General features: G+C 36.7%; 2 protein-coding genes across 5 annotated transcripts; both read left to right on the top strand.

Annotated features, from left to right (window-relative positions):
• The first annotated feature begins 6,342 nt into the window (after positions 1 to 6,342).
• LOC130745971 (nuclear poly(A) polymerase 4-like) lies at positions 6,343 to 12,763 on the top strand. Of its 4 annotated transcripts, none has more exons than XM_057598442.1 (12): positions 6,343 to 6,916; positions 7,007 to 7,084; positions 8,662 to 8,769; positions 8,981 to 9,043; positions 9,137 to 9,298; positions 9,621 to 9,734; positions 9,839 to 9,901; positions 10,030 to 10,359; positions 10,459 to 10,623; positions 10,762 to 11,574; positions 12,035 to 12,111; positions 12,209 to 12,763. In XM_057598442.1, exons 1-12 carry the CDS (start codon positions 6,803 to 6,805, stop codon positions 12,231 to 12,233), a joined length of 2,112 nt encoding a protein of 703 aa, XP_057454425.1. In that variant the 5' UTR covers positions 6,343 to 6,802; the 3' UTR covers positions 12,234 to 12,763. The 4 variants fall into 4 exon arrangements, with proteins under 4 accessions (XP_057454425.1, XP_057454423.1, XP_057454422.1 ...); XM_057598440.1 differs by having other exon boundaries at positions 10,762 to 11,592; XM_057598439.1 differs by having other exon boundaries at positions 10,762 to 11,592; positions 12,206 to 12,763.
• Positions 12,764 to 16,511: 3,748 nt separating this feature from the next.
• Positions 16,512 to 22,967, top strand: LOC130745970 (hexokinase-1-like). The gene is made up of 9 exons (XM_057598438.1): positions 16,512 to 16,866; positions 17,659 to 17,809; positions 17,973 to 18,155; positions 19,075 to 19,149; positions 19,277 to 19,432; positions 19,551 to 19,649; positions 19,723 to 19,853; positions 21,942 to 22,023; positions 22,262 to 22,967. Exons 1-9 carry the CDS (start codon positions 16,598 to 16,600, stop codon positions 22,598 to 22,600), a joined length of 1,485 nt encoding a protein of 494 aa, XP_057454421.1. The 5' UTR covers positions 16,512 to 16,597; the 3' UTR covers positions 22,601 to 22,967.
• Positions 22,968 to 24,540: the final 1,573 nt, after the last annotated feature.

Here is a 24,540-nt window from a genome sequence, read left to right as displayed (position 1 = left end):
TGAATCATAGAAGCAAAATTAAAGTAGTTGATACTACTATTTGAAATATTGAAAGACTCTTGGAATTTGGATTGATATATTTTTGAAATGAGATGCAAATCATTAAGAAGGAGAAATAGGCCATGAAGTCAAAACATCGGGTTAAACATACAAAAGAAAAAGTCATGAAAGCAAAATTATAAGTTAAGTTATGACAATCATGAATCATAGAAGCAAAATTAAAGTAGGGGTGCCTTTAGATGAACGCTTATGAGCTCGAACAACGGAAGACAACTGTCTCAAAGCAAACTTGATGGTAATAGAGATCATAAGTCATACTCCCTCCGTTCCTTATTATAAGGCCAATTTTGAGTGTTTTTCTTGTTCCTAAATATAAGTCCATTTACAATATCAATGAAACATTAATTATTTTTTCCCAAAACTATCCTCATATTTAATATGGAAGAGACAATGAGATTTTGAAATAATAACTTGGAGAGAGAAATTTATAAGAAATTAAATAAGGTTAATCTATAAAAGTGAATAAATTCTTTTACAAATTTATTACTTGTAACTACTTTTCTTAATCTAAGAGAATTGGGTAAAATGGACTTATAAATAGGAACGGAGGGAGTAGATAACAACCCAACGAAAGCCAAAAGCTGGGCCAAGACCCATATGGCAACTGCCAACACCAAATAATGACAATCTCGAGCAATGAAACCAAGGTCAGCCATGTTCAATGCAAAGAGAGAGGCATTAAAATGGACCTTAATTACATCACCAAGAGGACAACCAAGAGAGAGGAAGCAAACGCTATTTTTTATCCCAACCATAGAGTGGGTAGTCTTGGACCACCATTTCTTCATAGTACTGGCCCTATTTAACAAATCCCTTAAACAACACGAGCTGCTTCTCTGACTCCTTGCTCTTTTAGTGGAATAAATGGGCTGATGATAGAGTAGGAACAGGCAAACAGCTCAGTTCTTTGCATTAATTCTTTAGCCCAGAAGCTCCTTCCTACGGCCCAATTGCTTTCACCGTCCACATCATTTGACCAAAAGATAGCTGTTGGGAAAGAAAAATAACATTAAGGGAAATTAAAGAACTCAATTTGTATTTTTTCATATATCGTTGTGATATGTACTTTATACAACCAAAGTTGTGAACTAGGTGTGGACCATGTGGTTTACTATATTTTTGTATAGAAAAACTAGTGATACAGTAGTTTACAAGAAACATAAATAAATTCCAAGAAAAATGGTCCAGGGAATACAATAACTATTTTGGTCAAACAATAAAGATATAGAGATAGCAGAACAACCATAACAAATGTAAACGTATCACTTCTCAACTTTCTGGACTAAAGAAGCAGTGAATTAATTGTTTGTGATATTATTGCATAATAAAAAAGACATTAAAAGACATTAAAAGACATTATGCAATAAAAGGGCCTGCATTGCATTAAAGATTTAGGAAAAACAGAACACGTGGTCGTTGACCAATTTAATTAAATTAGTTAGATGTACTATTCCCATTGTCTATATTTATAAACTTACTTCTATCTATTTCTTTAAAATTAAGAAAAAATTGTAAAAAAATTATTAATTTTGCTTATTGCCATTAATTTTTCTCTCTAAATTAAAAACTTTTCCATTTTCACAAACTTTTTCCTATTAAATATGAGGATGAGTTTAGAAAATACATTACTAACTTTTAAAGTGACTTGTATTTAAGGGAAAAAAATCTCATAAAGAATGACTCATATGATTGTAGAATCGACAAGAGCTTTTAAAGTGACTTCGTAAGAATTCACACATGTGAATGTGGAATAAATCGGAGCTTAATTATATCTTTTGAATTTGGTAATGATTGTCACGCATATATATGTTTTGCAGATATTCTTTGAACATAAAATTTAGTGTGATTTTTAATCACTGTGATTTTTAATGCGTGTCATTTGGATTATGCTAAAAAGTGTATGCTTATACATCATTACTCTTTGAATTTGATCATTACTCATTCATGTGCAAACCATAACACAAGTGTCGCAACACTGCCTTGCCCTCAATTACTATGAGGCAATTAACTGTATTAACAATTAAGTATTAACCTCATGTCTTTGGCTTGTCACTTCTGTGATCGAGCTCTGACTCTCCGTCTCAGGGTCTATAAGAGCATCTCCATCCATGAGTTCTTATTTTGGATTCTAAGATATAAACAACTCATAAGAACCTCATACAAATTTCGCTCAAACCACAATTCTTATTTTACTTTTTGTTGGGACTCACAAAGTCACAATCTCCATATATTTTACTTTTAGTTTATGAAGATAAAATATAAATTTGTAATCTAAAAACTAAAAAAAGCTTTTTTTTTTTTACGAAAAACTGATTCATTCAACTAAAAATTATACGGAAGAATATCCGACAAAATATAAACGTGGAAATAAGAAGGAAAACCTACAAAGGACAAAGCAACATCCTCATTTTGTAGAGAGAATTTGGCTAAACTATGTGCTAATTTATTAGCACCCCTAGCTAAATAGCTAAAAGTGATGAGATCAAAAGAAGTAGTAAGCCTTTTAATACATGCTATGATGAGCCCCAAATATGAGTTGTGGGTATTGCTATCATCAAGAGCATTAATCACTTGCAAACAATCTGATTCCACCCACAACTGTTGCAACCCCCCCTTTCTATAGCTAATTTCACCCTATTTTGAACACCAAGAGCTTTTGCAACGGAGGCCCCTTAATCCACCACCTCCCTCTTCACACAGGCCACCACCATGTTGCCATCAGAGTCCCTTATCACCGCCCCCGTGCTGCAAATTCTATCAGTCCTCGTTGCATCGAAATTAAGCTTCATTATTCCTACCCCAGGTGGCTACCAACTCGGAGAGCGACACAACACCCGATCCCTATCCACCCCGTTCGCCAAACCAACACCTTGGAAGTCTAGAAGCTCCTTCATTGCCCTATTAACATCGTCCTCCACCGTAGTATGCACCCCTTCGAAGCACAACAAATTCTGACACCTCCACATGCGGTAAAGCAAGACACAACACATTTATGCTGCTTCCTTCGGTCCCCTCACAATCACCTCAGAGATCTAGGCCGGGATAGAGAGCACATGATCTCCTTCCCAGATAAAGCCCATCACCGATTCAAACCACACTTGCTTACACCACAAATACCAAGGGCATGATCCACAGTCTCGGCCACAAGTGAGCAACGAGGACAACATATGGGACATTGCACCCCTCTTTGACTCAGCTTCTCTCAAACAGCGATTCCCCCCCCCCCCCCCGAATGACCCTCCAAATAAAGTGGGCATGGAGAGGCATAATATTGAGGCTCCACAACCTCTTCCAAACCTCATCTGTAATGCATTCGAACCAGTAGACAACTCCTCAGCCTCCTAAAAAAAAAGCTGCTTGCAAAAGCAATTGGACCTTATATCTAAGAACTAAAAACTTTAGCTCAACCTTCTCTAATGGGGAAAATATAAGAACCAGTTCCTAATTTAAGAACCTATAATAAGAATCCTATTAGAGATGCTCTAAGAAAAATAAGAAGAACATGCATGTTGAGCCCTAACACTACTTCAAAATTTTGAACAACGATTGCATAATTCAATGTTTTGCATGTATGGAATATGGATCTACAATGAATATTCAACAACATTTATGTAAATAAATGTCCTTAAATCAACATATTTGTGTCTGTCATGATAAATGTATAAATAATATCAAAACCTATTACATAACAACTAGAAAGTCGTTGAAGGATAACTAAGAGCTAGAAAACATATGAGTTGTGGAGATAAAGGTTCAGGGACCAATTCCTAGATGATATTATTTATCTTTTCGATGTAAAAAAAATATAACTATTTGAAACATCATATCCACAAATAAATCACTTTTAGAACAATCCACCATCCGATGACAATTCATGTAAATATAATATAAGCCTAACTACTTTTTTTTTCTTTTTACTATTTAACATGTATAAACTTATTTCAGACACTCTCTCAACATTTGACTTTCCAAGACTCTGACATTTGTTATTATATGAGGAACTAGCTTACTTATAACCAGACCAACTACAAACGCCATGTTGTCTTTTTTTTTTTGGTAGACAACATCAACTTCATTAATCATAAAAAGAGGGTACATCAGACACCAAAGTCAGTAACAATTCTGAAGGATAATTCTCTAGCCACACATGGCTTAGAGACCTAAACAATTTCCTAGCAAGAAGATATGCAACAACATTACACTGTCTTTTAACATGAACAAACTTACGTGAATTAAAATTGGGTTCCAAACTCAAATAATCCTGCACCATGATGATAAGTAAGATGAGTTATCCAACCAAGACTTCTAAGCTTGATAAAGAAGCAAGCAATTTGTTCCCAACAACACACTTCTGAAGCCAAGCTCGTGAGCTAATCCAATGGCCCATCTACAACAAAGCGTCTCCGCCAACAAGGGAGACGTCTCAACCCCACTGACCTCTGTGGCTGCTGCCATAACATGACCCCTATAATTCCTCGCCACAAAGCCAAACCCAGTCCCCTGCAAGTGTCTAACAGAGGCATCATAATTTACTTTAATCGTCCCCATCTGTGGCAAACTCCAGCCTTTTGGCTGGGTTCCATCATGATCCCCAACACCTATAGACGCAAGCAGCACCGCCGCATCCGTCCCAACCATCCCATACCCCTCTTCGCTCAACAAAAAAAATTCAATGTGCGTCCTCAATCACAAATGGTACTGGAATCAGAACACCCATGGACACTTGCTTATTCCTTATATTCCATAGTGACCAAGCTAGAGAAAAAACATCATTCAGAACCTCGTCCTCACCCACCTGCAACCATGAAGATATCCATTCATGGAATGGGACTGGCGTATCAAGGACACGAATGCTCAACGGACTGGAGATCCACACCACTCGAGCCAGTGGACATGTAAGGAGAAAGTGCGACACTGTCTCATGGTCTTCATTACACATGGGACAAAGACTATCCACCGCCACACCTCTACGAACCAAGCTCGTCCTTGGTGGAAGCACATCGTGACATGCCCACCAGATAAAGCTTTTGCACTTTGGAAGAGCATGAGCTGCCCAAATACCTTGCCAGATGATGAATGAACCAGTGGAGGACGAAGACATGGATCTCGTTGCCCTCTCGATAAGCCAATTATACCCAAATTTCACATAAAACACTATGTCTGCAGTATGAGGCCACATTTAAACATCTCGATGTCTCCTAGCAGATATTGGAATTTTGAGTATCTTTGCAACAACAACAGGAGGAAAAACCATGAAAACCTTGCCTCTATTCTATGTGGTGTCCAGATTCATAAGCTCTGCTACCTTCGTTACTTGTGGACTCCCTGGCATGCCTTTGTAAATCGTCAGATTATCCACCTATTGTATCCATTTATCCTCCCAAACATTATGCGCTCTCCGTTCCCCACCCATCAGCAACACGCACCATCGAAGGAATCACGAGCTTGGAGGATACTTCTCCATGCAAAGCTCGGTCTGAATCCGAGTTTAGCAGATCGTAAGCATGCATTGTGATAATACCAAGCCTTAAAGACCCGAGAAGCTAAAGTAGACTCAACCGTAGCAAAACGCCACCATTGCTTTCCCAAGAGAGCTTGATTAAAAGCTTTCTACATTCAGAATCTCATACCCCATTCTTTTTAGGGATTGCCAATTTGTTGCACCTCATCCAATGGATCTTCCTAGAAGTCACATCGTCACCCCAAAAGAGCCTATTTATCATAACTTCAATTTGAGCACACAAGGAATCAGGTAAAAGGAAGCAACCCATGATATACGAAGGAATTGCCTAAACCATAAACTAAATAAGTACTTGTCTACCCGCCTTAGAGAACGCCTTCACTTTCCAACCCTTAAGCTTCTTCTAGTCACAATCCTTGACAAAATTAAAAATTTGCGACTTCAATTTACCAATAACGGCAAGCAAGCCCAAATATTTATCAAAGTTATCAACTTCCTTTATATCCATTAATTGAACTAGGCCATCATGTCTGTGTATTGGCACATTTCGGCTACATAAGAGCTGAAATTTGTCAAGATTCACCGTCTCCCCGAAACCTTCCTCATAAGACTTTAGGATCCCACTAATATGAGAGGCCTCCTGGTTGCAATCTCTGAATGTTTTCACTGAACTAATCTTTTATCTTTTAAAAAGATTTCGATATGATATTTAAAAAAAAGCCTTAAAAAAATAAAATAAGTGTGATATTATCTTTGTCCTAAAAAGCCAAGAAATCTTACGCAATTAATAAATTGCATAAATATCTAAGGAAAAAAAATCAAGGAAACGCGGTAACCCCACCATAACCATTGCGTTGTTCACCTCACACCGCGCTTTCCCATTCTCCTTCCTTCCTCCCTCTGCACCTTCCTCACTTCTCACCGCGCCGTTCCTCTCTTCGATTCTCTATCCTTCAGATCCGATTTCCCATCTCATTCTCTCCGTCAATTTCCCTTTTTTTTTCGTTCTTAACGATCTAGGTTTTCAATTTCCCTCTTTTGACTTGCCACCCTCAATTTTTCCCCAATTTTCTTTATGATTTCTGCGATTGAGGGTTCTGATTTCCTATTCAGATCGGTTTTTCGTTCTGGGTTGCTGTTGAATTCTTGATCCGTTTTTTTTTATTCTTTGGTTTTTGGTTTTCTGGGATTTGATTTATTCGAAGATTATATTAGTCTACGGAAAAAGAAAATACAAAAGATTGTTTCTTTTTCGGTTTTGGCTTGTGGGTTTTTAAGATCATGGTGAATTCTGAAGGATTGGGTGGGTCGGCGAAACAATATGGTGTTACAAAGCCCATATCAATGGCCGGTCCCACTGGTTCTGATTTGCAAAGGACTCTGGAGTTGGAGAAGGTTAGCTTCATTGATTTCTCAATATGTGTGTGTTTATATACCTTGTTTATGAATCAATTTTGCTGATAAATTCTTTGCTGGTTGTGCAAGTTTGTTGTTGATTCAGGGCTTTATGAAAGCAGGGAGGAAGCTTCCAAGAGAGAAGAAGTTCTTCACCGACTCGGACAGGTAGCAAGAGAATCATAGAAATAGAGAGATCATGTGTTTTCTTTGGATTAGTATAATTGTTTGACTATGGCAATTTGTGTTAGGATACCAATATTGATTATGGAGGCAAACTAAGAGGTATAGGGCTAAATATGGAACCATATGTTTGAATTGATCAGCATGGATGTTTTTTTAATTGTGGCACATGTGAGCTTAGTCTAATTGTGTTATTGTATGCTAGTTCAATCAATATCATCGTTCAGAGTGATTAGATACTGGCTTTTAATCTTTTATCATTTGAAGAAGCTATTTTGTTTCCCTGTCCCAGGATGTTGCATGGCATTGATTGATTGTTATTTAGAAATTAAGCATGAGAGTATTACAATGGATGAGTGGAGACAAGATCGGATCAGGAATGGAAGTATTAGAGAAAAAGTTGCAATAGCATTTATTGTGTGAAATGGTAGAGGCCGCTTGCCGTAGGGGGTTGGGCATGTTTAGAAAAGACATGTAGAGGCCCTTATAAGGAGTGTAGATCAGATAAACGAAAATCCTATAGTTAGTGGTAGAGGGGGATTAAGGGAAAAATTGAGTTAAATCCATAGTTATCGATCGCGCAGAATAGCGGCGCGATAGCGCTGTCGCGTCGCGGCGGTTCCCCGCGATTCAGATCTGATCGCGTCGCGGAATGGAGTCGCAGCCGTCGCGGGTGGGATCACGGGTCAAATCGCGTTGCTCCAGGCTGAAGATGGGTCGGATCCAAGGAAAATCCCCAAATTGCCCTTAAAATTATAAAATTAGGTTAAAATTTGAGGGTACTTTTGGGATTTCTCTCTTAATAAGTGAAACGCGCGTTTCACTCTTCTTCTTCTACGCGTTTCTTCTTCCTTCAGCTCAGCCACCTTCGATCAGAAGTCCAGAACCCATGGCCACGACCCAATCTGACAAGCACCGTCCAGGCTCCGGCGACCACCACCCCTGTTTCCCTTGGGCCTCTGTTCTGTTCTGAGTTGCTCTGTTTTTTATCTTCTATTCCTCTATTTTTCTTTCCTTTCTTTTCCTTCTTATTTATTATTCTGTTCTCAAACATACTTCTCCAGTTCTCCTCCTCTAGTAGTCCTCTCTTCTCTATCATTTCATCATGTTATGAATTTGAAGTTATATTTATCACTTTTTAGTAATTATATGTATATATTAATATTAATTATATAATATTATATGTGAAAAATCAAAATAGCAGTCATCCCGCTATCCCGCTATCCCACTTTTGGGGTCGGCCGCTACGCGCCGCGATCCGGGATTGACTACTATGGTTAAATCATGACAAGGATTTCATTTTAAGTGGTCTGTGCTGTCACTAGAAAAGATTTGCGATATAGGATATTATGGCATTTTTTTCCTATTTAGCTGACCCATTCTAGTGGGAAGAGTTTTTGCTGTTGTGTCCTGCCGGTAGTAATTGTCATGAGTGTGATTGAACTCACCGTGTTTCTTTATTATGCATCACTAAAACGTGTAGAACTGATCTACTCTATCTATCCAGGACCCACACAGCCTTCAGGTTAAGTTTTGCTAATAATTTGTTTTCTTTATTTCAGGTAGTCAAAGATTGGGTGAAGCAACTTACCCGCATAAGAGGATACACTGATCAAATGGTTGAAGATGCAAATGCTGTCATTTTCACTTTTGGTTCTTATCGCCTTGGTGTGAGTTTGCTTGCCCCTTTGTTTGACATTGACATGTTCATGTTTTGATTTATTGTTGGTGAAGTATACAGTAGTGGATCTTTCTACACTGTTCTGGGAATATAGTAATCGAGGGATACTAAAAATTTTCTCCAGTCAGTCTTCACAATATTTGCTGTATTTGCTGTTTTATTTAATTAAGCCCTTTCTTTTTAAATGTTGTGTACTGCAGGTTCATGGGCCTGGAGCTGACATAGACACTTTGTGCATTGGGCCGTCCTATATAAACCGGGATGTATGTTGATAGAGAATTTTTTTTGAAGTTCGCTTCATCAATTCATTTTTATTTTTCGTGTCTGATATCTGATCTTTCATATTTTTTCGTCAGGATGATTTTTTCTACACATTGCATGATATCCTAGCTAGCATGGAAGAAGTTACAGAACTGCAACCAATTCCAGATGCTCATGTCCCAGTGATGAAATTTAAGTTTGATGGAATATCAATTGACCTACTTTACGCAAGTGTTTCCCGCTTGATTGTACCGGAAGTAAGTGAGCCATTTTTTACTTACTAATTTATAATACGGGCAAGGTGAATCTTAAATGGGTTTTGATTCTTCAGTTTGTTTCAAATGAATCTTTTAGTGCTAAAACTTGCTTGCTGATTTTCAGTATCCTTCTTAATACACTATTGGAAACATGTTGTGTGGATGTTACTTTTCAAATGTTCTTTGTATTTAGTTGGTCTTGATGTAATTAGGGGTCCGAAGTTTAACTCTATCTGTGTGCTAGTTACCTGTATCATGTTTTTGTTTTCGATTATGTCATGTATTTTTTTGGAATTTTGTTTTGTTTCCTGTTTATGAACAGGACTTAGACATATCCGATGTCTCTGTTCTACACAATGTTGACGAGCCTACTGTTCGAAGTTTGAATGGCTGTAGGGTTGCAGATCAAATTCTAAAGCTTGTTCCAAATGTTGAGGTATTTTTTATTGTTTGGTGCTTTTTTTCTTTCTTCGTGAAGTTGTCTATTTTTTTATATTATGTGTCTCAATTTTTTGAACTTCTCTTTTGATTATAATATAGCATTTTCGAACCACACTTTGTTGCTTGAAGTTTTGGGCTAAAAGGCGAGGCGTGTATTCCAACGTAAGTGATCCTCTCCTCCCCAAAACAAATCATCTTATATGTCATTTGTTTGCTTTGAGTATCGACTGATACTGTTAATGGCTAGTTGAAAACACATTCCTGTTGTTTTTTTATATGTTCATTTTCAGGTGACAGGTTTTCTCGGCGGTGTTAACTTGGCCCTTCTTGTAGCTCGAGTTTGCCAGTTGTATCCAAATGCAGTTCCAAGCATGCTTGTCTCTCGATTCTTTAGGGTTTACACCCAGTGGCGGTGGCCAAATCCTGTCATGTTATGTCCAATAGAGGAGAATGAGCTAGGGTTTTCTGTATGGGATCCTCGTAGAAATCCTCGTGATAGAACCCATCACATGCCAATCATTACTCCTGCCTATCCATGCATGAACTCTAGTTATAATGTTTCTACAAGCACACTTCGTGTCATGATGGAGCAGTTCCAATTTGGCAACATGATCTGCGGGGTAATAATTACTCTTGTTGAGTTTGCTAGAAATGTTTTGGAGATTAATACCCTTTTGCCATTTATAATTGATGCCTATCCTTTTGTTGAACAAACCCAGGAAATTGAACTGAACAAAAATTGTTGGAGTGCGCTATTTGAGCCATACATTTTCTTTGAAAGCTATAGAAACTATTTGCAAGTTGACATAATTGCTGCTGATGTTGATGACTTGCGCTCTTGGAAAGGTTGGGTGGAATCTCGCCTTCGACAGCTGACTTTAATGGTACGTTCATTCATTTACTGTGGCAAAATTAGGACAAATTTTAAGGGTTCTTTACATTATGATTTATACAAACTGTGAGGATGGACATGAACTTCATTTTTTAGTGCATCAGTTGTTGGGTTTGGATTTTGTTTGCAGATTGAGCGTGACACTTTCGGGAAGTTGCAGTGCCATCCTAATCCTCATGAGTATGTTGACACGTCAAAGCAGTGCGCACATTGTTCTTTCTTTATGGGTTTGCAGAGGAAGCAAGGGGAGGTTGTTCAAGAAGGCCAGCAATTTGATATACGTGGGACTGTTGAGGAATTTAGACATTCAGTTAACATGTACAATTTTTGGAAACCGGGGATGGACATGTATGTTTCTCACGTTCGTAGAAGACAAATCCCATGCTATGTGTTTCCTGATGGTTACAAACGACCTCGACCACCAAAGCCAACATCACAGCTGGATATTTCTCCAAAATCTTCTCATGAAGATGAGGTTTCTGGGTCTGAACATAGTGAGAGAAACCATAAGAGGAAGTATGACAAGGTAGGTGTGAAGCAGGATGGTATACTTAAGAAGCATTCTACCAGTCCTCCTGTGAATAGCTTGAGTAGACCCAACTTGTGCCAAGGTCTTGGTGATTTGTCTGTTGATGCTGTATCTCATAGTCCAGAGTTGAGAAATGTGGAGAGCCTGTCCAACAGTGGGCAAGATGATTTGGGTAGAACAGTGTCTCCTGAATCTGAACCTGAATGCGCCTCAAATTCTAGTGTGATTACATCAAGTGATGGTGGTTTTTCTGAAGACATGGGTTCTGTATCAGTGGCAGGTTATGTTGAGGATGGCACCAGGGGTGTTGAGGTGACGATCAATGGCAGGTTTGAGGGTACCACTTTTGGAAGAGATTTTGTCACTCCTGTGAAAAATACAGTGCCGAGTGGAAATGGAGCATTACAAGACACGGTACAGGAACAGTTGGAGGTTTTAGCTTTCAATTCCTTTTCAAGCTTTTATAATATCTCTTTCTCTTTTCCTTTTTGATTGACTTGATATATTTCTCCTGTTGTCTATTTAGCAAGTTCTTGCCCGTTAGTCAGCTCTTATTTGCCTTTTAGTGTACTGATGTGCAAGGTTTTCCGTGAAGCACTGGAAAGCCAAAATGAAATGATTTTATAGCTTCTGTTGATGCCTGAAATTTTCACAAATTTTGACTGACCTATATTGCATAGGTTTTATTAGCTCGTCACAGTTGCTGTATTGTCTTAGTTTAAGACTTGGGTGCAACTGCGTGTGTTAAAAGCTTCGGGCATCTATTTTTATGACATCCCAATTGTTTTGTTGTCTTGGCTTATCATGGCAATTTGGCAATTTCCGAGTACTGACCATATACCTGTCTGTTTTTTTTGGGCTTTATTCTGAAAAGCCAAATGCAGTGCTAGGGACGATTCTTGATTCTAACGGAGGAGTTCACTCAGAAGTGGTGCAAAACCCGATGATAAGGCATGTTCTTGTTTAATAATTGTCGTTTTTAGAGCTTGTTTGCATGTATTTTGTCTTTATGCTGTCTCTTCTCTTGTGCTTTGATCTATAACAGTAGACTGAGCGTAGCATCGACGGTGTGACATACAAGTAGGACTAGATGACAATGTCGGGAAATGGACACATCTCACAGTGGAGAAAGAGGAGAAAGCCAGCAATACTGGTAAGTATCAACTTAAATGGTGGCTTCATTTTGCTAATTTTTTTCAGGCTTGCTTGCTTGATCATTCAAGCTTGCAAATTGGAACTGATTGGCATTAAACTAAAGAGCTCGTGGGACCTGGGATTTCCATTGTACAGTTCGCAAATTTTGTGCATTATGGTGTCTGTTGACTCTGTACTAACTTCAATGGAGTTTGTTAGGATTATCTCTGAACCTTAGTGGGAATGGCTTCTGATGCACTTTGCTATTGTTGACCTTTAGGGTTTTTTCTTTTTTTTTCTTTTTCTTTTTAGAGGGTGGTGGTGTTGGTTAGGTGAGGGCAGTGTTGGCTAGTGTTTGTTTTCTCTTGTAAGTTCAGTTATGAGCTTTGCACTGATTGCTGTACTCCTTTTAAGAGGTTTTCGTATGAACTGAACCGTGATATGACAACTACAATCTCAACCTTGTGTCTATGCTTCTTTTTCTTTTTTTGAATGGATCCTTCATTGAATTAAGAAGAAACAAACATAGAAGTCAATATATCAGCGTTAATAATAGACGGGCATAGTTAATAATAGACGGGCATAGGAACCTCTTCCGCCAAAACTTAATTAGCAAAGGAATTGTTCATGACTAAGTAATTTGTCGCAGAATTACCGCTCCTATGGATTAAAGAAAGACCAAAATGATAAAAAACGAATGCAAAAGATTGACAATCTTGAATAACTGAAACTAATTAAGATCCACTCCAAGGTTTCTTCACCCTCAAGAGGGCAGCAAAGAGCCTCCGCAAGAACAGGAGATAACTTACGAAGAGGGCAGCAGCCAACACCTCTCGAGAGCTATCCCTCGCAGCCATCCCAGACCAGCATGCCATCAAAACAATTACAAACCTGGTCGCACAATATGGGTATATCTAGTATGTAATCATGTTTTACATTAAAATATGTTGTTTGGAAAATGTGCAGAATTTTAAAAATGGTAGATTTTGTTGGGGGCAGTTAAACTTGATTGCATAATGCAGCAGAGAACTTTGAACAACGCTTGCGCAGAAAGAAATTGTAATGTTTTCCCTTGCACCTGAGCATATATTATTTTTGGGTGCCCACTAGGGTGGACAAGTTTCAAACTGGTCCACCGGTGGACCATCATCATATGCCGTTGAATCTGAGAATCTTGGAATATTCTTTTATTGGATGGCTAGGATTAAGTGATGATTAAAAGGATAAAAATGTAAATTTAAGATTCACCCCTTCAACTGTTCTTCTCAAAATTATTTGTGAGAGTTAGAAAAACTATATTTCTGGGTTTGGGAATGTTGACAGCAGGTTTCTTCTTGGAAGGGGTGAAGAAAGGTTGAATCATATCATAGACAAAGAAAGAAGAAAATGAAAGTTAACGAAGAATCTGAGTTAAAACAAAAAAAACCTCATCTTTTTCCTCTTTCTGAAACTCTCCATCTCCTCTAAATTGCAAAATCCACCATCACCATTAAAAATCCCAGCATCCTCATCATCCTCTTCTTCCAACTACATTTTCCCTTCATCTTTTATTTCCTCTTTATCTACCCACCACTTCCACTCAAATCATACTCCCATTCCTTTCTTTTTTCTTCCATCAGAAGAACCATAAACCAAAAAACCCAGAAAAAATATTTTGTTCCTCCTTTTGCTGGATCTGTTACCAAACCCATTATTAATTTTCAATTTCCAGAAAAAATTCTCTCTTTCTTGATTCATCTTTAATCCCTCATCTTCTTGTCTCTTTTATGTTTCTTCCATCTCCCTTCAATCCCTCACTGAACCCAGGTTAACAAATCTGACAAAGAAGAGTGGATTGGGGATATTCTCCCCTGCAACATTGTTCTTCTCAAAATCTGCAATATCAGAATCGGTCATGTTCTTCGCCATGGCCAAAGCATTGTTGCACATGTGCTCCACGTGAATCTCCCTTTCTCCAGAGCCTTCCTCACCTGCTTGTCGGCTCCGTCGTGGGAGAATCCGTCTAAGCAGGTTACCTAGTTGGTTATGGCGGAGAAGATGAGAGTTTTGAGGTCATCTGTGTGCTGGTAGAAAGTCTTCTTGTTTGGGTACAGTTTGAGATCGTTCTGCGCCTCTTTGAGCTCGTCGAGGGTGCGAGTGAGGTTGTTACCGTCACCGATGTCGACGTTGCCAGAGAGGATGAAGGATTTGATCTGGTGTTGTGGGTCTGGTGAAGAAGGGGGAGAAGGATTCAGATCTGGTGAAAGGGGAGAAAGATTTAGGGTTTAATTTTTTTATAGTTAAATTACTAAAAACACCCTTGGTCCACCCAGTTTGAAACTTGTCCACCCTTATTTTTGTTGGTTTGACTATTTTCCTACTTCTGTTGTCCGCACTACATTATATAACTCGAGGTCCAGATCCAACAGTCTCTTGAACAAGACTTCGTAGGAAAATATATATTTCCTACCCAATCATTTAACATTTTTAATGTACTCTTTACTGTTGAATAAAATTTATGTGTTTCATCAATAAAAAGTAATCTTATGATATAATATAAGGTTATAGTTAATTTAATAAAATTCAAATAATTGTTCAGTCAATAGTAAAAAAAATAAAAATTAAGAATATTTTTTTTTTTGAATCGAATATATTATTGATATTTATCTAATATAAATATATAGCATTTGGATCCTTTTATATTATATGACGTGACAATTTTATAGAGAATATAGTGTATCTCTTTTCATAAATATTTAAAGGACTCACATATTTAATATATAAAGAAGATATAGTCACAAAATTTGAGGGAACATGAGAGAATATTTACATGAAATGACTCTGATCCATACTCTATGCGACAACTTATAGTATGTGTACTAGGTACTCGGTACAAAATAATAAGAGGTAATGTAATTTCTGAACCTTGAATCATTAGTCTAATGTGTCAGTTGTGAGAATACCTTGGAAAAAAAAACGAGTTGAGAAATAAATTATTCAAATATTAATTTGTTAGTAAATTAAATGACAATTATTTACTTTTAAATTATGATAGAAGTGAAAATTGTCAAAATTCAGTTTTCTTTTTTAAATTAATAAAATCTATTATAAATGAAGAGAATATATTCTCCCTATATAATTCGAACCAAGAGGAGAGATAATTTGTATTAATATGCTAACAACTAACATTTGCCTATAAAAAAATGGAATGAACTTCCATATTTAGATATAAATTAAATTAAATTGTTTCTTTAAATAGATACTCAATCAGTCAAAATTATTTGTATGGACTTTTTATTTATTAAATTAATATTCATAATTGATAATTTTTCATTATATTGAATAAGATGAGATATTTTAAATTTTTGATTAAAGAAATTTAAAATTGTACTTTTTTTATGAAAGCACTAAATCAATTGAAGTATCCAGGGATTGCAAAAAATTCTTAATAGTGTTATCTAAAGAGTAAATCATAATCAAAGAAAACTCATGCCGGCCAGGTGTGGGAGACCTAGGCAAAAACCAAAAATAAAGAAGGCAAACTAAATTACTTTATTAAATAATATTTTTTAAGTTTATCTAAACAACAAATTTTATAAATGAGGAAATTCAATTAATGTAATTAAATTTCATTGAATTTGAAATTATCAAATCCCCTATCTAAGCACAACATTGAGAGTGAAACTAATTCTTACATATCCTCTTGAATGATACATTTACAAAAAAAAAACATTTCTGCCTAATTTTCACTTTAAAAGTTGAAGATAAAAATAAAAACCATTGACTAATTACGTTTTTATTTTATACAAATGTCAAACTAACTTATTCACTCACCATAAAATCAATCAATAAAGGAAATAAAAGATATGAAAAAATATTAAAATCTCACAATTCCTTGTCCAAACATAATAGGATTCTAACATAGTTTGGGGGATGAGGCTAGCGTGGGCACAACTTTACTTTTGACACTGTCTTGTTCCAAAACCGATTTTTGTAATGTTATTTTATTTGCGGACAATTTACGTTTGTTTTACTTTACACATGTCACATCATCGAAAATCACGAAAAAATCTCAGTTAAGCTTAATCACAGTACCTAACAGTTACTAACTCCTACCTAATTACTTTCATTAAACAAATAATTAACAAATCAATTATTACATCAATTTCGTTATTCCATATCCTAATTAACCATAACAGTTTATATTTCTTCAGATTTATCTCAATTTTGTCAAATCCTTATTACTATATATTTATATATTATGGTTGCATAGATTGAAAGAGTGTGTTGTTGTGTTGAGACATTTTTTATTTTTGCAATTAAAATGAAAACGGGGAAGGTGGCGACGGTGATCGGAGCTGCGACGGCGTGCGCGGTGGCGGCGGTGGTGGTGCAGCGGTACGTGAAGAAATCACGGCGATGGGGGAGAGTAATGGCGATATTGAAGGAGTTGGAGGAGAAGTGCGCCACGCCGATGTGGAAGCTCAGGCAGGTTGCCGATGCCATGACGGTGGAGATGCATGCCGGTCTTGCTTCTGAAGGTGGTAGCAAGCTCAAGATGCTTATCACTTACGTTGATAATCTACCAACCGGGTACTGCATTTTTCTTGATCCAATCCAATCTACCTTGATCTGTTTCACTCCTTGTTGTTAGATCAATCTTAAGTTCTTGACCCCTTTTCATGATTCCATATAAAAAAAATCTTTTTGATTTATTTATTAAATTAAAGTAGTAGTAGTTTTTTATGTGTAGATTTATCTTTTTGGTCAATTATTCTATGTGTATGTTTGATTTGGCTTAGTATCTCAAGTTATCAATGAAGAAGTTAGAATTTGTCGCGTTGAGTTTAACGTGGATCAGAGAAGTTATGATTTTTTTATGTCGAACTATTAAATTAAAGTAGTAGTACTGTAGTAGATGTTTAGGTGGTAGATTTATCTGTTCGGCGTTGTATTCTATGTATGTTTGGTTTGACACTTTGACGTAAACATTGGTTTGATGCAAACATGATTTTACGTATCTCAAGTATCAACAGAGAAGCTAGAATATGTTATGTTGAGTTTTACGTGGATCGGAGAAGCAAGTTGGATTTTGACACGTTGAGTTCAAAGTGAAATCACATTGAACTATGGAATCCAAACAGACACTATGTCCATTTACAAGCCTTGGATGAAAATCTAACTATCCTGGCTCATTGATTATTCAAATTCAATGTGATATGTATGCGGTTTATTGCTTTGTTCTCTGAAGTCTGTAAATTGTTGTGTTGCGAGAGCATCAAGTCAGTGAAAGTTCATTATATCTGCGGTTTTCATTATATTTTGATATGATAGACACAATGGACAAATGTGGTTGCTCTAATTCTTCTCTCTGTTTTCAATTAGCAATGAGGAAGGGCTATTTTATGCATTGGACCTTGGAGGGACAAACTTTCGAGTGTTACGCGTGCAACTGGGAGGCAAGGATGGTGGTATTGTCAGTCAAGATTTTACTGAGGTTTCAATTCCTCCTAATTTGATGGTTGGGACATCAGATGTAAGCCCTTCTTTCCTATCAATTTGAATTTCTTCTTTTTTTTCCTATCCACTGTTGATTACTCTTTTTCCTATCAACTGTTGATTACTCTTTTTCCTAAATTTGTAATTTTTATGGCAATCTTATGATAAGCATGACCAATGAGAAAAATTTGTTGATTCAGGAACTCTTCGATTATATTGCTGCAGAACTTGCGAAATTTGTTGCCCAAGAAGATCAAAAGTTTCAAGTTCCTCCTGGTGGACGGAGAGAACTAGGTTTTACCTTTTCATTTCCTGTCATGCAAACGTCAATTACTTCTGGGAACCTTATCAAGTGGACAAAAGGCTTCAACATAGATGATGCAGTTAATCCTGAATCCTGATTGCTTTGATGCTTCTACATTTTTTCAGATTCATTATCTCATTATCTTTGGACTACACTCCAGAACATGAAGTTGTGATTATTGATTCTTACATCTCCGATTCGAAATCCTTACTTTGCATTTATAATTGCATCACCAACTAATATAATAATTTTCTTTTTTTAATCACAAATTAATATAATATCCTATGTATTATGCTATGAAGGATGGGTACTTTCATTTTGGCTGCCGTACCCATACCGGGTACTTACCCTGTACTGGTACTCGTTGGGTACTTTATTATCTTATTCTTTCTTGGCCGATACTCTCCTACATTTTTTGATAGTAGATAAATTACTAAATTCATATTTCCTTTCTTGCACTGTGCACAAATTTCCATTTTCCCGATATGCTTGGTTTCTTACAACAATTTAAATCATAGTTTATTTTTTAATTGTAAAGGTGTTTTGGCTAATTTGTTGAAAATATAATCTCCTTATATCACCGTATTTCATCAGTTTTATCAAAGATCATGTACCTCGTACCCATATCCGTACCCCGGTATGGGTACCGTACTGTATCAGTGCAACCTAGGTATTATGTCATCTTGTGCATTACACTATTTTACTGAGGATAAATCACAAATATAAATTATTAGCTTAACTTTCAATATTTGTTAGTAAGATCACTATTTCATTTATCTTCTATATCATTTTCCATTTTTGCAGCAACATAGTTGAACTTCAGAACTTGTTTATCTGCTGGTGGGTGACATTTGGTGCTGAAAGTTATTAATAGCTATTAGAACTTTTGCATTTACTTGTTACAAATGTTGCGACCATCTATTTGGAGAATCACCAGTTTGTACTCTACTATTCTTTCACCTTTACATTCGTACTTAGTTCTATTGTTCTCTACATAGGTTGGCAAGGATGTTGTGGCAGCACTGACAGAAGCCATTCAGAGACAAGGCCTTGATATGCGTGTAACAGCTTTGGTAATTGAAGTCTAGGACTCTTTTGCATAACATTAAAACACTGGACTTTTAGATATCTAAGAAAATCCCTTTTCAGGGTATTTTCTTTTAATCTCTAGACTCTACTTATATTCAGTATCTACACTAGGTCAATGATACAGTTGGGACATTAGCTGGAGGTCGATACACAAACAAGGATGTTATCGCGGCTGTTATTTTAGGCACTGGAACAAATGCGGCATATGTGGAACGTGCTCAGGCAATACCAAAATGGCATGGTACTTTGCCCAAGACCGGAGAGATGGTGAGCAGTTCTTGTCTTACTTTCCTTTGGTTGAGTAGTTTTAACCAGGGCTACAGATTAGTTGATGTGAACAGTAAAATAAATATTGAAGCTTCTCTGAATATGTGAATGACTATAGGTTATCAATATGGAATGGGGAAACTTCAGGTCGTCACACCTTCCATTAACTGAGTATGATTCTTCATTAGATGCTGAGAGTTTAAACCCCGGTGAACAGGTGAGTTTGTCTTCTCTGCCTTAACAAACGAGGCAATACAACTTATTTCCTGAAAATTTCAACAATATTTCAGATTTTTGAGAAGATAATTTCTGGGATGTACTTGGGAGAAATTGTTCGTAGAGTTCTGTGCAAAATGGCTGAAGAAGCTTTAATTTTTGGTGACACGGTTCCTTCAAAACTGAAAGTTCCATTCATATTAAGGTACAAATGTTTTCATTTTTTAGTAGTCAATCTTTTATTGAGATTTTTTTGTTCATTCATTATTTTTCTTTCTATTGCATCCCCTCATATATTATTTTTGAAACTTGCTGTTTATGGCAGTAATTGGATTCGAGTGCTTTCATAGTTTACTATGAAGTTGGATATTATCTGTTTCCTTCCCTTTACGTTCTTGCCTAGATAAGATTCTTTGGTTTCAAAGAATAACAAAAGCAATGTAGAAACCTGCAATGACACAAATAAGGAGGAGCAATATTTTTGTGCCTGGTTATTCATTTGTGTGAAATAGCTTCTATGCGGAATCATTTAGCTATCGAAGCAAAGAAGGTGGTTGTTTTTCAATTGCTTGTCACTGATTGTGCAAAGGATTCTTTTGCGCTATTCTCCTGGACATAAAAGGATACTTTTTGCTGTTGTGCTCTCTTTAAGAAACTTGCAATGTGGGTAGAGGGAAAAGCTTTACAAGTAGTTGTGCAGTAGATTAGGTTTTCACTGCCACCCTAGTAGAAAACCGGGGGGGGGGGGGGACTTTCACATTACTCCTCCTCAGCCACTTGATGCAGAATCGGATTCTTGGTGGTGAGTGTCCTTATAACATTGATACTGTTTCCGTTGATTTAGTGGAGAGATTTCGGCAGGTGAAAGGATTGAGAGATTTGACTTCCTGTGCTTTATTTGCATTTTTTTGGTGTCTCTGGTTAGAGCAAAATGCTTGGATATTTAAAGAGAATATGCTGACCTTAGACCTGCTATGGGAATGATAGTTTTGTGGACTCTCTTTAGTGTTCAGAATATGACATCTTTCAGGGTAGCTTATCACATTACATGTGGAGTGATTGCATAGATTATGTACTAATGGTTTCACTTGTTTTTTTTGTTTAAGGAGTCTAAATTATCTTCCTTTTTTTTCCTTTGTAATCTTTCAGTCCTTCTAAAAAGATTTCTTTTAATACAAGGGCACATACCATTTTGGGGCCACTCTTAGCAGAATATATGAAATTGGTTAATCGTAAGGAATTTATCAAACTAATATTTCAGGGTCACTTATAAACTTAATCAAGGTTTTTTCTCACGCTTCCCTCCTGCTAAAATTTGTAATAGACTGTGTGACAGTGTCATTAGTCCTTTGCATCATGCAGGGCCGGGCTTCTGCAATATCTGTTTAATTTACGTATATGGATATTCTATCCTTTAAACAATGATAAGTCAAATGAAATTATGGTGTGATAGATTTGACAAGGAATTTGTTCAATATCACAGGACACAAGGGATTTGACTTCAGTTCAGAGTTTTTACTTCTCTAATTTCTTTCAGCCTCTCCAACATCAATATTATACTCGAACCTTTTTATCCCAATCATTGTCTATATATTGATGTTATTTCATTCGTGGCAGACATTAATATCAGTTACCAGAACTATTTGCACATGCTCTAGGGCAATTTATACACCAAAAGCAATGGGTTATGCAGTTCTTTATCTTGTTTATAAAAATCTTCCACCCTCAAAGCTATACTCTGCTAGGTTGCAGTTTTGATTCCCTTAACCTCAAGTAACCCATTGCTATCAGAGAAATAGAATCTAGGGCAAACTCCACTGGCTATAGAAGAGACACAAATATGATGCTTTGCATCTTAGTATGGCTTTTAGTATTAGAGGATGCAAAAATGGTCTTTTTTGAACTTCAGCAACTTAGATTTGCGAAAGGAATTATGTTGCTGGCTTGCAAGCTAAAATATTATAACAAGGTGTATTCTTTAGCATCCTTTAGTAATCTATATTGGTTTAAATAATTCTTTAGCAAGCTGTACTTGTCCTTTAAGTTAACTGTCAAAGAGACAAGATAGAAGATGGTGAAAACTTTGAACGTTCACCGGTTTGTCCATCCAAGAAAACATTTTAATGTTGATTACTCTTGGTCCTGACTTAATAAGAATCTTAAATTAATGTGCTTCTTATGTTTGCTGGTATTATCATTAAAATGTGTCTTGATTGTTCAGGATACCTGACATGTCTTAAATTAATGTGCTTCTTATGATGTATTATCATTAAAATGTGTCATGGTTGTTCAGGACACCTGACATGTCTGCAATGCATCATGACTCATCTGCTGATCTCAGTGTGGTTGGAAGCAAACTGAAGAGCATTTTGGAGGTATATAAATTTTCTTCTATGTTTGGATGAATACTTTCCAGAACGACTTTTTCATACCTTCTTTATGATGATCATGCTTTGAAAGCTGTTTAGGAGTCCAAACTTCACATATTAAATACCTTCAACATTTTAGTTCTTTTTAGACTTGAGATTCTAGTTAAGACCAAGACTTCCAACTTTTATAATTCATGCCGGTAAACTTTTATCAACTTAACTTTGTTGCCCTTTTGATATTTAGATACCTGGTACCCCTCTGGAAGTGAGGAAGGTGGTTGTTGAGCTTTGCAATATTATTGCTACCCGCGGTGCTCGTCTTTCTGCTGCTGGCATCTTCGGTATCCTGAAGAAGTTGGGAAAAGACACCATCAGTGATGTTGAGGGTCAGAAGAATGTGATAGCCATGGATGGTGGGTTGTATGAACATTACTCTGAGTATAGCCAGTGCCTGGAGAATACCCTTCATGAGTTGGTTGGTGAAGATGTCTCAAAAAGCGTTGTGATTGAGCACTCCAATGATGGTTCAGGAATCGGTGCTGCTCTTCTTGCTGCCTCTCATTCCCAGTACCTTGAAGGTTAATACTAATGATCATCATATTGGGGGTTTGTATCAATTCTTTTTGTGGAGGTCAATACCAATCCGTTTAAGCCCATTTTTGCTATATTTGCTTGGTTCCATTTCTCTTCATATATTTCATTCTTTGAGAAGAATCCTGCAATTCTCTCCTGTGGTGTAAGCCTCAATTCACATCATATTTCACACCACCTGTGTCTACATTGTTGTTAGGATAGGATTTCTTTTGTGACTAAATTATTCGATTATTTTCAAGAAGTTATAGTGGTAGTTGGATTTTTTTTTTGGTCGAATAGTTGGATCAAATATGCTATGTGATGATACACTGGTTTCTCAAGGTTAATTGATGGTCCATTTCGGCCTTCAAATGCTATTATTTAGATTTATTAGGTTGCCTTTTCTCTTTAGCCTTTCTATCCCTCCTTTCTTTTGTGGCTATTCAAGGGTTTTGGTCAACATTTGATTATGTCAATAAATTGTGAAAATTAGAACTTTTAGGTCTCAAATTTTGGAAAAGATGTTACAGTAAAGAACTAAAGATACTATAATTCTTTAAATTTACCCTCATAGATACATTTCTTTCCCAATAGATTCGTCAAAAAATAATCAATGTAATTTTAAATATAAAAATTAATTTAAATGGATTTGTTGCTCAGGGGGAGGGGGAGTCTTCTGGACTAGTCTGTCGTCTTCGGAAGTCTTTATCTGGTCTCAAGCAATCTCCTAGGGCTTGGTTTGGGAGATTTAGCACTGTTATACAACAGTTTGACATGACACGAAGTGAGGCCGATCACTCAGTTTTCTAATGTCACTCGGCGGCTGGGAGTATTGATTGTGTATGTGGATGACATTGTCATTACAGGCAATGATCATCATGGAATCACACAAGTAAAACAACACCTTTGTCATTATATCTAGACAAAAGACCTTAGCAGACTTCGTTATTTCTTGAGCATAGAGGTTGCACAATCCAAACAAGGGATTGCGATTTCACAAAGAAAGTATGCTATGGATATTTTGGAGGAGACATGATTGTTAAATGCCAAGCCAGTTGACACTCCTATGGATCCCAATGCCAAGCTTATGCCAGCTCAGGGGGAGCGACTCTCAGATCCAGAAAAATATAGGAGATTAGTTGGAAAGTTGAATTACCTAGCTATTACTCGTCTAGACATTTCATTTTTTGTTAATGTGGTGAGTCAATTTCTTAATTCTCATTGTGAAGGGCATTGGGAGGCTGTGATTCGCATACTGAAATATATTAAAGGGGCTCTAGGAAAAGGTTTATTGTACGAAGACGAGGGACATACATAGGTTGTAGGATACTCAGATACAGATTAGGCAGGTTCTCCTTCTGATAGGAGATCCACCTCTGGGTATTGTGTTTTTCTTGGTGATAACTTAATTTCCAGGAAGAGTAAGAAACAAAGTGTAGTGGCAAGTTCAACTGCAGAGGCTGAATATCGAGCCATGGCTGCAGCTACTTGTGAACTTATATGGCTCAAACAGTTGCTGCATGACTTGAGGTTTGGGGATGTCTCACAGATGACACTTATTTGTGACAATCAGGCAGCCTTACATATTGCCTCAAACCCAGTGTTTCATGAAAGGACCAAACACATTGAGATTGATTGTCATTTCATCAGAGAGAAGATTTTATTTGGAGAGATCAGCACTAGATTCGTCAATTCAAATGATCAGTTAGCTGATGTTTTTACTAAGTCTTTGATAGGTCCTCGAGTTAATTATATTTGTAACAAGCTTGGTGCATATGACATATATGCTCCAGCTTGAGTGGGAGTGTTAGATATCTTGTAAATAAGTAGAATATCTTCTATTAATTGTAGATAGGTAGAATAATCGTGCTGGGATCCTCTCAAGTGTAAAAAAACTTGAGTGTTAAGTTTTACCATCTCACCATTAACTTTTGCGTAAATAATAAATAA

The sequence above is a fragment of the Lotus japonicus genome, chromosome 3, assembly GCF_012489685.1.
Source record: "Lotus japonicus ecotype B-129 chromosome 3, LjGifu_v1.2".
Classification (NCBI taxonomy): domain Eukaryota; kingdom Viridiplantae; phylum Streptophyta; class Magnoliopsida; order Fabales; family Fabaceae; genus Lotus; species Lotus japonicus.
This window is presented reverse-complemented; position numbering and strand designations above follow the sequence as displayed.